The sequence below is a fragment of the Crocuta crocuta genome, unplaced genomic scaffold (assembly GCF_008692635.1).
Source record: "Crocuta crocuta isolate KB4526 unplaced genomic scaffold, BGI_CrCroc_1.0 scaffold290, whole genome shotgun sequence".
In the NCBI taxonomy this organism is placed as follows: Eukaryota; Metazoa; Chordata; class Mammalia; order Carnivora; family Hyaenidae; genus Crocuta; species Crocuta crocuta.
In genome coordinates this window covers 7,693,431-7,712,606 of record NW_027527429.1, presented here as the reverse complement: position 1 = coordinate 7,712,606, position 19,176 = coordinate 7,693,431, and the positions used below count along the sequence as shown (strand labels likewise).

At 46.0% G+C, this 19,176-nt stretch overlaps 1 protein-coding gene across 1 annotated transcript in view; it reads left to right on the top strand.

Annotated features, from left to right (window-relative positions):
- Positions 1–18,929, top strand: part of COPS7B (COP9 signalosome subunit 7B) — a 23,968-nt gene extending 5,039 nt beyond the window's left edge. Inside the window, exons 2-7 of the mRNA XM_077757936.1 lie at positions 1,974–2,151; positions 5,761–5,836; positions 7,147–7,235; positions 9,001–9,203; positions 11,424–11,529; positions 17,732–18,929. Coding sequence (XP_077614062.1) covers positions 1,990–2,151; positions 5,761–5,836; positions 7,147–7,235; positions 9,001–9,203; positions 11,424–11,529; positions 17,732–17,890 — 795 coding nt within the window. The 5' untranslated portion in view covers positions 1,974–1,989 and the 3' untranslated portion in view covers positions 17,891–18,929. The remainder of the gene's footprint in view (positions 1–1,973; positions 2,152–5,760; positions 5,837–7,146; positions 7,236–9,000; positions 9,204–11,423; positions 11,530–17,731) is intronic.
- The last annotated feature ends 247 nt before the right edge of the window (positions 18,930–19,176 follow it).

Below are 19,176 nucleotides of genomic sequence, written 5' to 3'. Positions count from 1 at the left end.
CCTGGAGCACGCCGCCCGCCTGGACGTCCGCCCCAGCCTGCGACCCTCCGTACCGAACCCGCGGCTGCTCTCGCTTCCCCACCCCCCACAGGCTGCCTCTTTGCCCCTCTGCTGCCCATCAAAATAGCGCCCCCCCACGACGCGAATTCACCTCCCCTGTGTCCCTAGCCTTCTCCTCCGGCCCTCCCACTTCACCAGAAAAGCGACTGCGCCTTCTCAACCTCTTTGCGCCTACAGGCTTTGCGCCTTAGGCCGGAATTTTTTTGAAGGACCGAAGTTTCTGCCTTTTCCTCCACTCCCTCTCCACCCCAGGCCTTTCCATTCAGCCTCCACACGTGTCCGCGTGGACGGGAGGGTTTCGTTCCTTCTCTCCTAACCATCCCCTCTCCCGCCTTCTCCCGCCCTACCCGATCCCTCTCCTCTTTCCCCTTTTCTCCTCAGCAACTTTTATTCCCTTAGCACTTGACTCTTTCTGTTTCCGACAAGGCATTCTTATGTAACCCTAAGTGAGGCGACATACTTGTTTCCCTCCTTCTCTGAAAGGGCTGTTGCTCTCCATGCCTGCCTCCAAAGGAAAGCTTAGTGTCTCTTGCACCAAACAGTTCTTGGAATTGTTCCCTTCCTTTTGTCTTGGTACCCCCAAAATGTGTCATTCTTGCAGGGGTAGTCTTTTCTGATGCAGGACTCCCGCAGTGGAGATCCGCAGTGTGTGCTCCCATACAGTCAGCATATAGTTGGATTGTGAAGTTGAGGGACTGGCCTCTCTGATGTCTTCAGGATGGCAATACAGTATCTTCATTGCTTCCCCAAATCTTTTTATTGTTTTCTTGAGATTTTGTACAAATTCTGAAACCACGGGGCGCCTGGGTGGCTTAGTCGGTTAAGCGTCCGACTTTCGCTTAGGTCATGATGTCACGGTTGGTGGGTTCGAGCCCCGCGTCGGGCTCTGTGCTGACTGACAGCTCAGAGCCTGAAGCCTGTTTCAGAGTCTGTGACTGCCTCCCTCTCTGACCCTCCCCTGCTCACGCTGTCTCTCTCTCTCTCCTAGAAATAAATTTAAAAAACATTAAAAATTTTTTGAAAAAAAATTCTGAAATCAAGTTTGGTAAAATCATATAGCAATGGGAGGTCAAATAGAGGGATTTTCCTCATGGACTTAAACAGCATGTATTTTCTGAGTTTGGATGTCGTGTTGCTTATCTTTCAATATGATTTCCTCTCTTTTGCTATGCTTAAGTTACTTTTTTGGTTTAATGAGAGGTCTTGTCTACTTTTTGTGGCTTTCCTTATCTGTATCTGGCGGTAGGTGGGATTCCAGTGATATACGCTGGAAGCTGTAACTGATTGCTTTTGCTTGCATCTGCCGCCTGTGTGGGTGAAATTCTCTTTCTTAACTAGAGTCTGTCAGTGAGGTGAATATAAAACAGCTCCTGAGAAACTCCTGTGTGTTTCTTTGGGTCTGGTCAGTTTTGAGGGCTTAGAAGGTGCTGCTTGCTGTTGGGAGAGGGCCAGATGGGGATGAAGTGGCTTTTCCTAAGTGTGTTTCAAACCCTGGAGCAAGGGCAAAATCCCTTTAACTCTAGGTGGAACCCTGCCCATCCCACAAAGTGGTCATAGCATCTGGACTCGAGCTGTTTTACTTTTTGAATATTTATTTATTTATTTTTGAGAGAGAGAGGGAGAGAGAGACATAGATGCAAATAGGAGAGGAGCAGAGAGAGAGGGAGACAGAGTCTGAAGCAGGCTCTAGGCTCATACTTGTTAGCACAGAGCCTGACGTGGGGCTAGAACCTACAAATCATGAGATCATGACCTGAGCTGAAGTCAGACACTCAACCGACTGAGCCCACCAGGTGCCCCTCTTCTTGAATACTATAAAATTAAAGTATTGCTGATGTCTGATCTGGCATTAAATAAGCATAGACTTTGCAACGGAGAAGGAAGAATGACTGAAACACTTTTCTTTTGGACAGATCTCAAGGCCAGAGAATGGCAGGTGAACAGAAGCCGTCAAGTAACCTCCTAGAACAGTTTATTTTACTAGCCAAAGGTACCAGTGGCTCAGCCCTCACTGCTCTCATAAGCCAAGTCTTGGAGGCTCCTGGAGTGTATGTCTTTGGAGAACTGCTGGAGCTGGCCAACGTGCAAGAGGTAAGAGCACTTTCCAAACAGTTTCTCTGTCTTCTTTGTTCTAAACCTTCCTGTGATTCTCCAGGTTTCCAAGGAATTTCAGGGCTGAAGCCTTGTGGACCTGTGAGGTGCACTGTTGAGGGAGGGATGGGAATTTGGGGGATGGGGAAGAAAGGAGAGCAAGGATGATGTCTGGGGCTCCTTCTGGTCAATATTTTCATCTCAACGTGGGGTAAAATTAGATTGGGTTCCTAATAATTTGAAAGATAGAGGAAAAATCCAATTGAACCTGATATATAAGAAAAGTAGAGTATAAGCACTGGCTGATGTTAATAGAGGTTGTTTCAGGCATTTGTAGGGATCAAAAAACCTCTAGTGTAAATATAGACAAGAAAGACTGGTCAGGTACATACATCCGAGAAAGTGGTTGCTATTGAATGAGCTGGCCATGAAGGAGGAATGTGTTGTAGAAGGAATACATTGTCCTGTTGAAAAGGGCAATGTTATGCTAAGCGGATATGTTAAAAAAAAAAAAATGACATGAAAAAGCTGGGAAGTACTCCTTTTTTCTCTGTTTACTTCTTTTTTGAGTGTTGTCTTTAGAACTTTGGGTATCTAATTTTGGTTGTTGTGAAATGAGAAGGTTGGTGAAGAATGACCAGGTAGAACAAAGAGATGTGAAGCAACCTATACTTTTCAATTTCTACTTCTCACTTTGGATACTATTACATTTATTGACTGATAACTTTTGTATCGATTAATTGATTGAAAAATCTGGTGACATCTTCATTACTTTGGGGGTTGTGCTCAGAAGCTCTTGGATGGGGCGTGAGCTTGCTCTTCACCATCACAGCTTCCCTCTGGCTGTCTAGGACAGCGCTGGCTCTGCAGATGGCTCCTGGCTCTGTGGATGGCCACCATGCACAGATCTGTGTGGTGCTTGTTCTTGTGGATTGTGTGCACTGTGCTGTTGAGGGTGGCCTGGGCATTCTTGTCGATGGTGGTCCATGGATAGGAGGTGGTTGGCTCTTGCTGGCTGGTTCTTCACTTCATGACCACTAGGACACCTTTGCTGGCAGTTGCTGGCTCGGTGGTGAATCAGCCCCTCGTAGGAGAGGTGTGGTCTTCAGGCTGTGGGACTCCCTGCTGCACATCTACTTATTCCTCTTGATTAGGAAACTGGAGCAGTTCCTTATGACCATCCGTTGCTGATGGATGGACCTGGCATCATCTTGTCTCCCTGTGACAGCCGGAGACCAAAAGAGCCGCTTTTATTTTTAATTGTGAATTTTTATTTAATGTCAGCCTTGCTTGCTGGGCTGTAAGCTCAGTAAGCATAGGGTCTTGTGCTTCTCATTGTTTCCTTAGTACTTAATAGGTAGCTCGACACACAGTTGGCTTATAGTCAAAAAAAATTTTTTTTAATGTTTTATTTATTTCTAGGAGAGAGAGAGACAGCGTGAGCAGGGGAGGGTCAGAGAGAGAGGGAGTCACAGACTGAAACAGGCTCCAGGCTCTGAGCTGGCAGTCAGCACAGAGCCCGACACGGGGCCCGAACCCACGAACCGTGAGATCATGACCTAAGCGAAAGTCGGACGCTTAACCGACTAAGCCACCCAGGCGCCCCATGGCTTATAGTCAAATTTTAATTTACTAGTGATGTAAAAGGAATCCTGTGAAGAAAATCTTTTAAAATGGTTTGTTTTGGGGTGCCTGGGTGGCTCAGTTGGTCAAGCATCTGACTTCGGCCTATGTCATGATCTTGCCGTTCCCAGTTCGAGCCCTGCGTCAGGCTCTGTGCTATCAGCAAAGAGCTGATTACCAAATCCCCAGCCAGTGTGGAACCTACGATGACACTTCATTATCACCAAAGACTGTAGTTTACATTAGGGTTCACCCATGATTTGTACATTCTGTGGATTTGGATAAATGTGTAATGATGTGTGTCCACTGTTACAGTGTCATGGAGTAATTTCTCTGCCCTAAAGTTTCCTCTTTTCTACCTATTCATCCCTCCCTCCTCTCTTAATCCCTGGCAACCATTGATCTTTCTACTATTTTCATAGTGACTTTTCCAGAATGTCATATAGTTGAAATCATATAGTATGCAGCTGTTTCAGATTGACTTCTTTTACTTAGTGGTACGCATTTAAATTTCTGTGTCTTTTTATGACTTGATAGCTCATCATTTTTTCAACAGAAGAGTTGACAAAGGGTTAATATGCTTCTTTAGGTTCATGAAAAACCTAAATGAATATGTCAAGTGGTTGTTTCAGAACTTTGGAAGATTGGCTAAGAGGAGATGGATGGAAATTAAAACGAGGAAGACATTGATTTAGGCCAGTGGGAGAAGTTTTGGAGTATCTACAGAAAATAGTCTTTTAGGGTTAGTTTTGTAATTGTCTGAAAAGTAGGGGCGAGGTTTGATGATCTCTTTCTCCTCTGATTCAGGACCTCAAGAGGTTCTTGATAACCTGAGAAGGTAGACTAGCTTATTAGGATGCCAGGGTTCTCATGGGGCTGCTGAGCAAATTACCTCTATCTCCCCACGGTTTGTTTTTTCCCATATGTGAGCTGGAGCACTAGTTTTCAGTGGTCTGAAGTTATGGATGTAGTTCTTGGAACCTCTTTTTTTTTTTTAAATGGTTTAGGGGCGCCTGGGTGGCTCAGCTGGTTAGGCAACCGACTCTTGATTTCAGCTCAGGTCATGATCTCATGGTTTGTGGGATCAAGCCCCACTTCTGGCTCTGTGCTGACAGCATGGAACCTGCTTGGGATTCTCTCTCTTCCTGTCTCTCTGCTTCCCTGCTTGCACTTTCTCTCTCAAAATAGACTAAAAAAATAAAAAGTTTAAATTAAGTAGTATTACCATCAGTGTCCACAGAATACCCCTTGGGTACTAGTGTACAGAGTTTGGTATATTGGAAGAGTAACGGGTACACATTTGTGAGTAAAAGAAACATCCAGTTAAGTTAACCAGCAACAGAGCAGGGCAGTTCCAGACAGAACAATATCTCCGCTACTTCTCCAGTAGCTCTTTGTCATCTTAGTGAGGACTAGGTAATTTGGGGGAACATTTTTATTTGAGGCTGCCTGATATTGTGGCTTCCTGTCCCACTGGGGCTCTTCTGTCACACTTGATGCTGTGCTAACCTCTCCTAGCGCTCCTTCTACTCTCGTGGTTCTGAACCTCGGAACCTACCCTACACTTCATTCAGGTTGGACTGATGCTCATGTTGTACCTGCTAATACGTGTGTAGACAAGGCTGCTCCACTCTGTTTTAGTGGCAAGGAAATTCTGAGAAGACCTGCACTGCTTCCAGTACTAACTGCTGTGTGTGTGTGTGAGAGAGAGAGAGAGAGACAGAGACAGAGATAGAGACAGAGACAGACAGAGGCAGAAGCAGTTTCTTGGGCATGCCGTGCAGAGTGTAAATCATGTATTGCTGAGAGAGAAGAATTAAATTTAAAATTAAACTTTATTTTTTTCCAAAGAATCAGAGTTGGAAGGGACCTCAGGGATCATCTAGTGAAACAGTCAACTGAGGCACACGATCATCACCCTTTGCTTGAGCTCTGCAGTGACTGGTAGTCACCTTGGTCTGTGAACTATTTTTTTTTCTTCCTCAGCTTGCCGAAGGAGCTAATGCTGCTTATTTGCAGTTGCTGAACCTGTTTGCCTATGGCACATACCCAGATTACATAGGTGAGTTGGTTAAGATCCTCCAAACACTTTTCTTACTTATGTCTCTCTATTTGGTCTCCAGGGAATTTGAGGGGCTGAAGCTTTGTGAGGTGCACTGTTGAGGAGGAATGGGAATTTTTGGGGGCGAGAGGGAAAGACAGCAAGGATGAAGTCTTGGGTTCCTTCTAGTCAGTATTTTCATCTCAACTTGGGTAAAATGAGATTGAGTTACTAATAATTTGAAAGATGGGGAAAAATCCAATTGAACATGCACTCCTGGGCTAGATGTTTCAGAATTTAGAATTTGGGGGACTCCGAAGAGGTAATATGATGCATATACCTTTTTATATTAACATGCTTCAAGATTAGTGAAAACACATTCAGTTTTGCAGCTAAACAAATGGATATTTACAACAAGTGCTATTAAAAGCCTGTGTCAGTTCAGGTCAGGAATTGCCACGAGATAAATTTTCAGCACCATGATCGAGAAAAAAAATTAGTTTGGGTTCACCATTTTGGGCTCCAGGATTATGGATAAGGAATTCAAGGCATTCGGGATCTACCTTGCGAGGTCATTGTGAAGACTAACTGCATGTGTGTGGACACACGGCCTGTAGCTGCTGCCTTTGCTACCATTGTCATTACTGAAATTTTGCCCAGTCTTCAAAGCTCATCTGAAACTCCATCTTTGTTTTCCTTTCTGTACCTCCTCAATGTGATTGCACTCACTTCCTCTCTCCCTTTCCCTATTTCTTTCCTTTTCTCCCCTGCCTCCTTCCTCTCCCTTTCTGCCTCTGCCCCTCTTCCTCACTCTGTGGCTCTCTTCTGATAGTTTGTATCTTTCTTCTAGTAGTTCTGTCTTGCACTTATAGCTGTTGAAATATCCGATTGTAAGACTGAGGACAAGTCCAAGACCATTGAGTTGCACAAGTCTGGTGGTTCTTATCCCTGGGGTCGTGCAGTGCAGCAGCCCTGACAAAGTGCATCTTATTTATCCTTGACTTCTCTGAGTCACTTAGGACAGTGCACTGCACATAAGAGATTCCCAGTGAAGACATGTTGAGCTTGGTTGAATGTCACAAAGGGCACAGATAATATTAGGTTAAGATGATTGTCCTGTCATTTTGTGCCTTTATGCCTGGCTTTTCAGGAGCACACGGTCTTCCAGAGAAGACAGGAGGTGCTCGTGGGACATTTGCCTCATGCATAAGTGCAGAGTCATGACAGTGAATCAACAGTAGATTTGATGTGGGGGGGTTGGTGAGCTTCTTCTGTAAGGAAATTCTAATTTATTTTGTGTCTTGATTTTTGTGGTGGGTGGGACTGAGCAGCCAACAAGGAGAGCCTGCCGGAATTGAGCACTGCTCAGCAGAACAAGCTGAAGCACCTTACCATCGTGAGCTTGGCATCGAGAATGAAGGTACAGTCCGGAACCCCTTCCTGTCTCACTCCTCCTCACCCTTAGGCAGGTGTTGCACTGGCCTCAGTGTGGGAGCTGCCAGTTGTGCACAGTAGTCGTGTCATAGATGTATAAAACTTGCTTGGCAAAGGACAAAAGTAGAAAAGACAACAATTAAAATAGTGTAGACAACTACTCACCATTTTATTCAGGAAAAGTATGCCCAGGAGACATTGTGAATCAGCGGGTCTCAGTTCTGGCATGCCGCGGTGACTCGCTCCTCGTGAGCATTTTGCTGTACTAAAGGGAAACTCTTGTTTAAAGATCTGCAGTTTTTGAAACAGCAGGACATCTCGAGGCAGGCTAACCACTTCATCCATTGCCCAGTGCACAGCGGAGTGTGCCAGTGCCGGAGGAAAGGCTGGCTTTGTTGGACTTAACGAGAGTAGGTTTTTAATATGTTGCCTTCTTCTGGGGATTGTCAAGGTTAATTATACTAAGCTGAATTTTTGCCTTATATGCTATCTTTAGACCCTAACCTCCTGTAAGATAACCACTCCATCATCTCTCTGAGGTCTCTGCGCCACTTGATTTAAAAGAGGCCTTGCAACCAGCTTCTCATAGCCATTAACAAAGACCAGATTCGGTTAATTTGTAGTTGATTTTTGGCTCTCTGCTCTATCCCAGCATAACTGTCAAAGTTTTTGTGGGGCTTTGGCATCGGAAGAGATTTGCCCTTTACATTTCCCTTCTGCGATTGAGCTTGAGAGACATAGATTTGTTCTTGCGTTGCCGTTTCAGTTGCTGAGATCATTTTCCCTGGTCTGATCACAAATTTCTGATTCTCAGCCTGGCATTTCAGGTGGGATGCCTGTTTTGTTAGGAAATGAGGACCTGATCTTTTTTTTTTTTTTGGTCCTGATCATGGACTTACCAAGTATAGCAAATTCTAGGAGTAACTTCTTTTCCTATTTCTGCAATGTGTCCATTCTAAACTCATCTGTGCCTTTAGTTATTAAAAATCTCCCTAGCAATGTTTGGTGTTACTTTCTTGTTTGTATACCTCTTCCTCCTGTTTTTGCAGATTTCATTGCTGTATTAATACTAGTAGTGATGTGTCCACAAAACTGGATATTTAGATATACAGTTGTCTTTGAGAAATGCAAAATATTGGTATACCCCAATAAGGGCCTGTTCTTGGGGAATCAACATTGGTTGCAAGAGGCTGAGAAAACAGGTGCAGTACCCGCTGGCCACCTGTAGGTGGATATGTTAGCCTGCAAATGTGTTTTGCTTGTGCTCTCCTGGGCAGGCAGCCAGTTCTCCTTTCTAGTGTCTGAAATTATTTGGAGTTTTGTGATGATCTGGCATTTTAGGTCAAGTCTGCAAGTTTCCGGAAGGTGGCAGAGCAGCACACACTGAGTATTTCCCTTTTTTGTCTCAGACACTTTCTAAGAGTGCTCGACAAATAAAAGCTAAAGTCTGGGTGAAGTCCAGCAGGTAGAAAATCTAGGAGTCTCGGACACTTTCTAAGAGTTTTTGACAAATGAAAGCTAAAGTCTGGGTGAAGTCCAGCGGGTAGAGAATTTAGGAGAATGCTTTTGTAGAGGCTCTGGGTCTTGTTTGGATCCTATAGGTCCCATAGCGCATTTATCCTTGTCTTATTGCCATAGATGTTAATAATTACCACCAGACTGCATTTCCCAAAGCCTTGAGGCAGGTGTACACCTGCATTATCTTTAGTGCTTGTCAGCAGTTTTTAAATATCACATGGCTTTATCTACAGTGTATCCCCTATTCCGTGCTGCTGAAGGACCTGGAGATGCGGAATCTCCGGGAACTGGAAGACCTCATCATTGAGGCTGTCTATACTGACATCATCCAAGGCAAGCTGGACCAGAGAAACCAGCTGCTGGAAGTGGATTTTTGCATTGGCCGTGACATCCGAAAGAAGGATATCAATAATATTGTCAAGACCTTGCATGAATGGTGAGACTGAAAGAAGGAGGGGTGTGCCGTTTGTGCCTCTGCCTGGGGAAATGTCTCCCACTATCAGCTGGGGCTGCCTGGGAGCTGGAGCCTTGGGACAGTAAGCCAGGGCGTGGGGCTGCATTTGCGACTAAAGCTGTGTGGCAGCAGGAATCACTGCAGGCCTCCCAGGGCCTTGGTTGGCCTGGTGCAGGGGAGACTGGGGAATAGTAGGCTTGGCAGGTGGAGCCTCTGAAACCTGCTTGTGTGATGTGGATCCGGTGCTTTGTAAACTCAGCCTCTGATCAGATTCCCTGGATGAGAGAACCCACGTTCAGCATCAGTAACCTTGGGCTAGCGTTGGTGAAACATCGTGAGGGATAATGAAGACAAGGAATGGGTTTTTCTAAGTTGGAACACAAGACGTACGCACAGACTATTTGGTAACAATATTCTGGTGTATAAAAAGTGGGACATTTGCATGTTCTGTATTTTATTTTGTTTTTGCATATTCTCTATGTTAATGGGATTTGATGTTTGCAATAGCTTTGCATGTTCTTTAAGGATTTGTTCTGGAGTTACTGAAATAAATGATTTGGAGCTTATGAAGCCACATGGGCCTAGTTGGAGAAGAGATTCTGGCTGAGTTTTGAAGGAAGGCAGGGTTAGGGCATAGTTGAGGGTCAGGACAGCATGTCCCCAGGCAGGCACGTTGTGTTGGCAATCATGAAGCAGAGCAGTGAGACTTGTGCAGGGGTAGGGAAATTGTCTTCTTTTTAAAAAAAATTTTTTTTAATGTTTATTTTTGAGAGAGAGAGGGAGACAGAGCACAAGCTGGGGAGAGGCAGAGAGAAAGGTAGACACAGAATCCGAAGCAGGCTCAAGGCTCTGTGCTGTCAAGCATAGCCTGACGTGGGGCTCGAACTCATGAACCATGAGATTGTGACCTGAGCTGAAGTCGGATGCTTAACCAGCTGAGCCACCCAGACGTCCCTGAAATTGTCTTCTTTAAAACAGACTGAAACTTTCCAGTCATGAATGGCTCAGCTTTGACTCCCTCCCACCCTATGTTCAAAGCCCCCCAACATTTCCCCCATTGGCCTACTGTTGGACCCCAGGGTATGTGCTGGCCACATCTTACCCCAGGTTCTGTCCCAAGTATGGCCCCAGACATCTTCTTGACACAGGCTGGAACTTTGAAAATACTGTAAAAGTGTTCAATCAGAATACATGGGGAAATGGGGCGCCTGGGTGGCTTAGTCGGTTAAGCGTCCGACTTTCGCTTAGGTCATGATCTCGCTGTTCGTGGGTTCGAGCCCCGCGTCGGGCTCTGTGCTGACTGCCAGCTCAGAGCCTGGAGCCTATTTCAGAGTCTGTGTCTTCCTCTCTCTCTGACCCTCCCCTGCTCACGCTGTCTCTTTCTCTCTCTCCTAGGAAAAAAAAAAAAAATGAATGGGGAAAAAAACTTAGAAAACGCCCCTTGTGTGGAAGCGCCCTGGTGTGCACTCCAGGCCCCCAGTCCTCCTGGCGGTGGCTCTTACTCCATCTTTGAGATGTTCTCACATCCATAGTCTGGCTTCACTGGTTTTCCCCCTAGAGGTGCCATCCTAACCCCATCCCAAGATGTTTACTAGTCCAGATTCTTAAAGCTTATGTTACAGCACTGGAGTTAGATTTGGAACAAAATTGTTAGGTAGAACAGTACCCTAAATATGGCGGAATGTTTGCAGCTATTGACTTTTAGGTAGAGGGTAAATGGTTATTCACTGTACTATTCTTTCAACTTTTTTTTTAGGTTTCAACATTTTCAAAATAAAAAGTAGGGAAATGAAATAAGAAGGGGGTTTCAATTAGGAAGTACAAAAGGGGGAAGCTTTAAAGTAGGCTGCTTCTAGAAAATCATTGTTTCCTTTCAGAAAAGCGGTGAATCCGTACCACCCATAAGGTCTGTCCCAGTCCCTTTGTGGTCACATCCTGTAGACCTTTCCCATGGGAGGTGAAGGCTGAAATTCAGGCTGTGTCCTAGGATTCTAGGAAACCGTCCCACATCCTCCATGTCTGTCTCCAGGTGCCCTGTGTTTTATATTCAGAACCACTGGTCTTGGAAGGAGTGAAGGGCAAGAGCCTTCCTTGGCAGAAGTGTGTTAAAAGAAGTCCCCAAAGGGGTCAGCGATGGAGATTTTGGAGGCTGTCAGAGAGTTCCCAGACCTTGTGGTTCAGGGCCCATTATCTCCTTTGTAGGTGTGATGGCTGCGAAGCGGTTCTGCTAGGCATCGAGCAGCAAGTTCTGAGAGCCAACCAGTACAAGGAGAACCACAGCCGAACTCAGCAGCAGGTAGAGGCCGAGGTAAGGAAGAGAACATTTGCTCCCTGCTTCAGGGTCTCCCTGTTTGCTCCTTCAGCTTGCAGTTCTTGGTGCAGGCAGGCACTTGGCTAGCGGGGTAGAGAGGCGCATGACATGGTCCCTGCGTTTGACGCTTTCCTTCTCCTTTCTGATTCCTGGTCACCGGAGAGTGAGCAGGCTTGGAGAGTGGAGAATGTTGTCCTCTCACAGCACACCTGCGTTTGCAGCTGTGAAGTAGAAGAGTCGAACTCGGGATGGGTCTTCAAGATGGGTGAGAGGGTAGTGGTTAGCGGGTGGGGTGGAGGAGGGGTGCAGTGGGGCAGGGGCGTGCAGGGCGTCGAGGCCCTGCCTCTGCTCTGCTTCTTAAAGCTGTGTGATAGGCTCTCAGTGTCCACTTTGTTCTTTAAACTATACATGTGATAACCTTGTAACATGCTTGATAGATGTCATATTGAAAAAGGAAGAAAGGGAAAACATTTGGCAGATGAAAAGCAAGTGAAGGTAAAAGTGTGTGATTGTGTTTTTAGTGACACCTGGTTGTTGCAGACATTTTTAGCCTCTAGAAAGACATAGGTTCTAGCCTTCTGATTAATGGGGGTTTGTGCACCTGTGGCCTGGACACCTCTAGGGTGACCTCAGAATTTGGAGCCCGTAAAGATAAAAATTTTAGCGTTGGAAGTTATTTTCTAGTGTGATGGAGCTTGAAGTGTTAATCATATTTAATGGGTTTTATAAATCAGGTGTCCAAGAGTATGGCAGAATGGGACCCACAGTTATCCTTAAGAAACATAAATATATAGATGTGCCTTTCTTTCTTTTTAAAAGGTTTTTTTTTAGTATTCATTTAATTTTGAGAGAGACAGGGCATGAGCGGAGAAGGGACAGAGATAGAGGGAGACAGAGAATCTGAAGTAGGATCCAGGCTCTGAGTTGTCAGCACAGAGCCAGATGCAGGGCTCGAACTCATAGGCTGTGAGATCATGACCTGAGTCGAAGTTGGACCCTTAACCAACTGAGCCACCCAGGTGCCTCTCTCTCTCTCTTTTTTTTTTTTTAAAGTTTACTTATTTTGAGAGAGAAAGCATGAGTAGGTGAGGGGCAGAAAGAGAAGGAGAGAGAGAGAATCCCAAGCAGGTTCTGTACTGTCAGTGCAGAGCCTGATGCAGGGCTTGAACCCACAAACTATGAGATCATGAACCTGAGTCAAAGTCGAATGCTTAACTGACTGAGTCACCCAGATGCCCCTTGATGTGCCTTTCAAAGAGTGACTTGTGGAATTTGAAGTTTCCCTTAGTCTATTATATGTATTCCTTGAAAATAAAACATGTCTTACTTGTCTTTGTAAGACCATCTCTTTGTCACATGCCTAACCCGTACGTAGTAGGTGCGGAAATGTTTGTTGTACTGCACATTTCTGGTACAGCCTGTGTGTTGGACTGCTGAACTAGACTTTTAACGAATAGGAACAAATTTATTTTGGATACACACACACTCCTCCGTACATGTCTGTACATACCTACCAAGTCTGTGAATGTTCAGTGCATTGTTTAGTTTTTAACCCTACTTTTAGCCAAAGAAGTATAAACTACATTTGATTTAGCACTAGCCAACAGCAAATAAATTAGAACAGAAAGTCTACTGCTTCTCTAAGAAGCTGTGTAATTCCCCTCTTGAATATGGTGGCCTCTTCTCTGAGCTGGGAATGATGTCTCAGCAAAGTAGGAGGGGCTGTGCACGCTTTCCTAGCCTTCATTCTTCCTGGTAAATCAGACCTGGAAGCAAATGAGGTTTGGAGGTGAAACGTGCCCCCCTGATGTGGGGTGGCCTGTGTGAAGCAGACCAGATGCCACCTGGTTGGTAGCTTGGGAAGAGGCTGGTCACTGCTGGCTGCCCCGTTGTGCCCAGACCATTGCTGACAGGATGGTAGGTGTTGGGCTCAGAGTGTGGTCACTGGTAAAAATGAATGATAATAACTTCAGAATTTTGAATGGTTCAAATTTATTTTTGTGACAAATGGCATCTGATGAAAGAAAGCACTGACTAATGTTGAGGCATGACCGATACTTGAGAACAGTGGGGGCTCTTTAAATTATGGTTATTAAAACAAAACCAAAAAAAAAAAAAGAAGGGCACCTGGGTGGCTAAGTCAGTGACTCGTCTGGCTTTTGATTTTGGCTCAGGGTATGATCTCAGGGTTTGCAAAGATGGAGCCCACATCAGGCTGTGCGCTGGCAGCGAGCCTGCTTGGGATTCTCTCTCTCTCTTTCTTTCTCTCTCTGTCTCCCCTTTCTCCCACTCGTTTTCTCTTTCTCTCAAATAAATAAACATTAAAAAAAAAAGAGCTTGTGCACATGGATTTGTTGGAAAACCACAGCTGTGGTTACCCTTGCTGGCAGAGCCTGATGCTGCCACCAGGTGGCGGTAATAATTTAAATTTTGAGAGAAATTTGAAAAAATACCAAGGCTATCTCCACCACCAATTAAAACACACTGATTACTTAACAGTCTTTTAGAAAACCTGGAACAGACCAGTATGAGGAGAGAAGGAACATGGTCAAAACCCAGAGCCTTGTCAGTTTTCCCTTTAATAAATGCATAATCTGGTTACCAAGTGTAGGAAGCTGATCTTTCCCCAGCTTAAGGCGCATGGAAGGCTAGCTGTTTTTTTTTTTTTTTATTTTGAGAGAGACAGTGCAAGCATATGCCAGAGTGAGCAGGGGAGGGGCAGAGAGAGGGAGAGAGAGAATCCCAAGCGGGCTCCATCCTGATAGGGCTCAGTCCCAGAAACCATGAGATCATGACCTGAGCCAAAATCAAGAGTAGGACACTTAACCAACTGAGCCACCCAGGCATCCCAGTTTGTTGACTAGAAAAGAAGACAAATCTACTGAGAATGAAGGTGTAATTCTGTCATATTCTGCTGGTATATATGCTTCTGTTACCTTTAACCCAACTTTTTAAGCCATTTTCTCAACTAAGTTGATCAATTTTTTTTTTTTTTTTTTTAATGTTTGTCCATTTTTGAGAGACAGAGCACGAGCAGGGAAGGGGCAGAGAGAGAGGGAGACAAAATCCAAAACAGTCTCCAGGCTCCAAGCCACCAGCACAGAGCCCATCATGGGGTTTGAACCCATGAACTGAATCCCAAGATCATGACCCGAGCCAAAGCCGGATACTCAACTGACTGAGCTACCCAGGCGCCCCATAACTAAGTTGATCTTTTATTTTAAATTAGGTTACTTGTTCTCAGAGAGAAAAACTTGATGTTTTTTTCCCCCAAATCTTACAGCAGCACCTTTTTTTCTGGTGAATATTAGCTTTGAGAGCCATCCCTATTAATAAAGTCAGTCCCATCATAAACTGCTTAGGAATCTTCTCTCTTTTCAGCCTTTCACAGAAGTGATGCATATTAGTTACAATTCCAGCATACCTGGGGGATACAGAACAGTAACATTGTGAGCTATTTCCTTATCTCCGAGCAAACACTCTGGAGGGGAGGTGATGATTAGTTAAAGCCTCACAAAATAACTTCTCATTTATATCTGATATTGGAATGTATCTTTCTTTACATTTGAATGTGCTCATGTCTGACATTCTGTGGAATGTCTGTGGTATATAGCTCTTGCAACATTCACAAAACAGGCTATGTTCCAGGCATGTAGGTGATAAACCATAATTAGGCAAAGTAAGCTGCTTTCCATTCTGTAGAGAATCCCAGGGGTTAAGTTAGTCTGGAGCTTGAGTTTGGTGGCTACCAGGGTACAGGGTGCCCCTACTCCCTCCTGGAGGGTCATTCTCACCACCTCCCTGCTCTCCTCTTCTTTGACCTTCCCAGCTCTGACTTTGCCTCATCTTGTCCACCTTTGCCCCACAGCCAAAAGTTTTCCTCCCCCAGAAGGCTCTTCTCGCTCTATTTGCTTGAATATTTAAGGTCTGTGATGGAGTTAGGCTGCAGTCTTGTTAGCGGGTGCAGTCCCATGTGAAAGTTCCTGAGGCTCATGGTTTGAAGGGCTTGACAAACTCTAGGTCATCTGGGGTCATGATATGCGATGGCCTGCACGCTAGCTATTCAAAGAAAATTAGAAGGGGCCAGAGACGTTTAGGCCAAAGAAGACAAGTCCTTGGGGATAGTTGTCATATTTGAAGACTCTGTGAAAGAGGAAGTAGACTTGTCCTGATTATTCCATGCGGCCAAAACAGGTTTAACTGGTGGGCCTACCTTGGCAGCCAAAATATGCCTTGAAGTAAAACAAACAAAACCTAAATTATCTCTTTCATAAAAATGGTAAGCCAGCCATTTGCTTCAGATTCTTCTCTACTGTTTCCCCAGGTAACTCTCCTGAACTAGAGACCCCAAAGCAGGCAGCGAGCCCCTGGGAGGTGGGGTGCCTGGGGTTCGAGATGGCGTGTCATAGACTGACTGGACCCAAGATGAAGCCCCACTTGACTTAGGCTGCCCTCTGTCTTCACTGTCCCAGCCCACAGTCCTCTGTTCACCCTCCTTTCAGAAAGGTTATAATGTTGATTGGGGTGACATGAGTTTAGGGCATGGCTGTTCTCCATTGCAACACAACAACAAAATCCAAAGTAAACCGTGAGCGTTAATCTTGTCAGGGCTTATTCTGCACACCATAGACCTCCAAGACCCTGGCGTTGGCCTCAGTCACGGTGTTGTTTCATCTCTGTGCTGGAACTGCCTCTTACCCACGCTCCTGATAGTGTCACTGCTGAGGACTTGTGACCCCGACAACTCCCTTCTTTATAGAAAACCAGGCCTGCTTCCCAGAGAACATGGGGGCCGTCAAACTGGGGAAGCACCTCTACTTTCTCTTCTTCCTTCCAATGCTTTTCCTCCCCTTTTTCTTCCTCTCATGTGCCTGAAGGGCAAAAGCATAAAAGGTCTTGAAGAATGGGTGGTGGGGAATGTGTATATAAACAGGCCCAGGAGGACACAGTTGGCACGGGTACAAGGTGGTACAATCTGTCTCCACGAGATAACGATAGGTGTTAAAATGTAAAATGTGCCAACCCTTTGATCTGGGAAACTCACTTCTAGGAATATGCCCTCCAGAGCTGGTCACAAAAGTACGAACAGGTAAACATAGAAGACTGTTCATAGCAACACTGTACCTACGTGAAAAGCAAATTGGGAACTAATTTAAAAATTGTAGAACGTTAGAGGGGCTCCTGGGTGGCTCAGTCGGTTCCGCGTCCGACTTTGGCTCAGGTCACGATCTCGCTGTTTGTAAGGTCAAGCCCCACGTCAGGCTCTGCTGACAGCTCGGAGCCTGGAGCCTGCTTGGGATTCTGTGTCTCCCTCTCTCTCTGCTCCTCCCCCCACTCGCACTCTGTCTCTCCCTCAAAAATAAATACGTATTAAAAAAATTTTTTTTCAAAATCGTAGAATGTTCTTAATAACAGTACACAAAGGATACGTATTCCAAAGTGGAAAATGATCAGAAGTTGCTTAAATATTTTTGAGCCCTCCTTTGTTAAGTGAAGAAAGGTATGCTGAAATCCGGTGTCATCATGTTTGCCAGGCCTTTTGTTATGTTTTCATCATTTGTCACTTGGTTGGCTGAATTTTATTCATCCTCTAGTTGTTTATTCAAGAAGCCTCATGGAGCTGTATTCCCAAAGTTCCTGTGAAAGTATTTTTAGTTTCCTCCATGAACAGGAATGAGCTGACTGTTGCATTCTTGGGACCTCTGTTTTGTTTCTAAGGCCATTTTAACCTGGTGTGTTGTCCCTCTTTGTCAAATGGCCCACTTCCACTGGCTTCTTCTCTCTCTCTCTCTCTCTTTTCTTTAAAGTTTATTTTACTTTAAGAGAGAGAGCGAGCAGGGGGAAGGGCAGAAAGAGAGGAGAGAGAGAATCCCATGCAGGCTCCATGCTGTTAGCATGATCATGACCGAAGCCAAAATCAAGAATCGAACGCTTAACTCACTGAGCCACCCAGGCGCCCCTATTCCCTCTTTTCAACCAGGAAAGCCTTAATTCCATTTTTTGCTTGACTCATTTCCACGTATCTTCTGTGAGTAGCCCCTGCTTGTTTTTCCTCATCTGGATTTCTGAAGGTAATGTCCAATTTTCTTGCAGAGGATTCTGGTTTCTTCCCTGGGTGGCCCCCAGTACAGGGAGAACAGGTTTCAGTGAGTTTCTGGCGCCCGCGGGCTGAGCACACTAATCCTGTGTGTCCCTCTAGGTTACCAACATTAAGAAGACGCTCAAAGCCACCGCCTCCTCCTCGGCTCAGGAAATGGAGCAACAGTTGGCTGAACGGGAGTGTCCCCCTCACGCCGAGCAGAGGCAGCCCACCAAGAAGATGTCCAAAGTGAAAGGTCTGGTCTCCAGCCGCCACTAGGGCTGGCTGGGGCAGCTGGCACTCACCAGGCCTGGGTTGGGTGGGGAGGGGACACCAAGGGCCTATTTCCTCCCCTCTCTACCTTCAGTGAGTTCCAGACCTGCCCGTCCCCTCACCAGCGCCTCCCACCCTGTTGGTACTGTTCCAGAAGAACCGTTAATCCTTCCCTCACCCCCTCTCTCCTCCCCCAGTTCCTTCAGACTCAGGGGCTCCACTGATGCCATCCCACCAGGGTCAGACACTGCCCAGCTTCCCTCCAGGAGGTTCTCGTCTCTGTGTAAGGGCTTGTCTCCCTCCCAGTTTTTCTTTTGCTCCATTTCATTTTGTCAGGCTGGTCACGAGCTGGGAGGCAGCTTTAGCGGCCCGCAGGGATGACTGCGAAGGCGGCCCCTCTCCGTGAGGACGGGGGTGTGCCTTCTCCAGCCCCGGGGCCACGGTTCCCACACTGGTGCAGGTGATCTCTGGCCAGGTCCCAAATGCTCTGTTTCCCTCTCCTGCCTTATCCCTTGTTGGCAGCTCCGATCAGGCCACGGAGGGATGCGATGCTGGGCCATGTTTACTAAACCTGCGGGTTTTCAGCCTCTTAAGCCCAGCTCCAACCTCTCATTCGTTGGGAGCACTAACCTCTGGAATCTGAGCACCAGTGGAGGGTGCAGTGGGTCTGCTGGGTGGCAGAAGTTTCTTCCGGGTTGGTGTCCTCTGCTGGCCGCGCTGCCTGCTGCCCCTGACCGCTCAGACTGCCGCCCAGGACTGTCTGCAGACACGTGCTCCCCCGAGATCCGTAGTCCCTCCCGGCTGTGTCCGTGCTGGGATGGCGGTGCCGAGGCCCCTCTGTCTGGGGAAGGACCTGCTGCTGCTTCTGTCTCTCTCTCTCCACCCCTCCTTGGCTGGTGACCCAGAGCCCTCTGATGACGGCATTCTCCTGGCAAGAGAAAAGGACTTGACTGGCCTTTCTGAACTTGACTGTTTCAGGTTATATTTTAATTTTTTTTTTTTTGTACAGGTTCTGATTCTAATACATTTCAACATGCTTTTTTTCCCCTTGTGTCAATATTTGTTATAGACTAATCGCCGGAGATTTTTCACCTGGTTGGAGGGTGGCGTGCGTGTATGTGTGCGTGTGTTGTTGTTGTTGTTGTTGTTGTTGTTGTTGTTGTTGTTAAAGGGGAGGTGGAGGTCCTGGACTGACTTATTCAAGTTCATTGAGAGTAAAAGCACATTTTAGAACAAAAAATAAAGGTGTAGATTTAATGTATGTGACTGTGGAGTGCGGGGTTGTGTGGCCG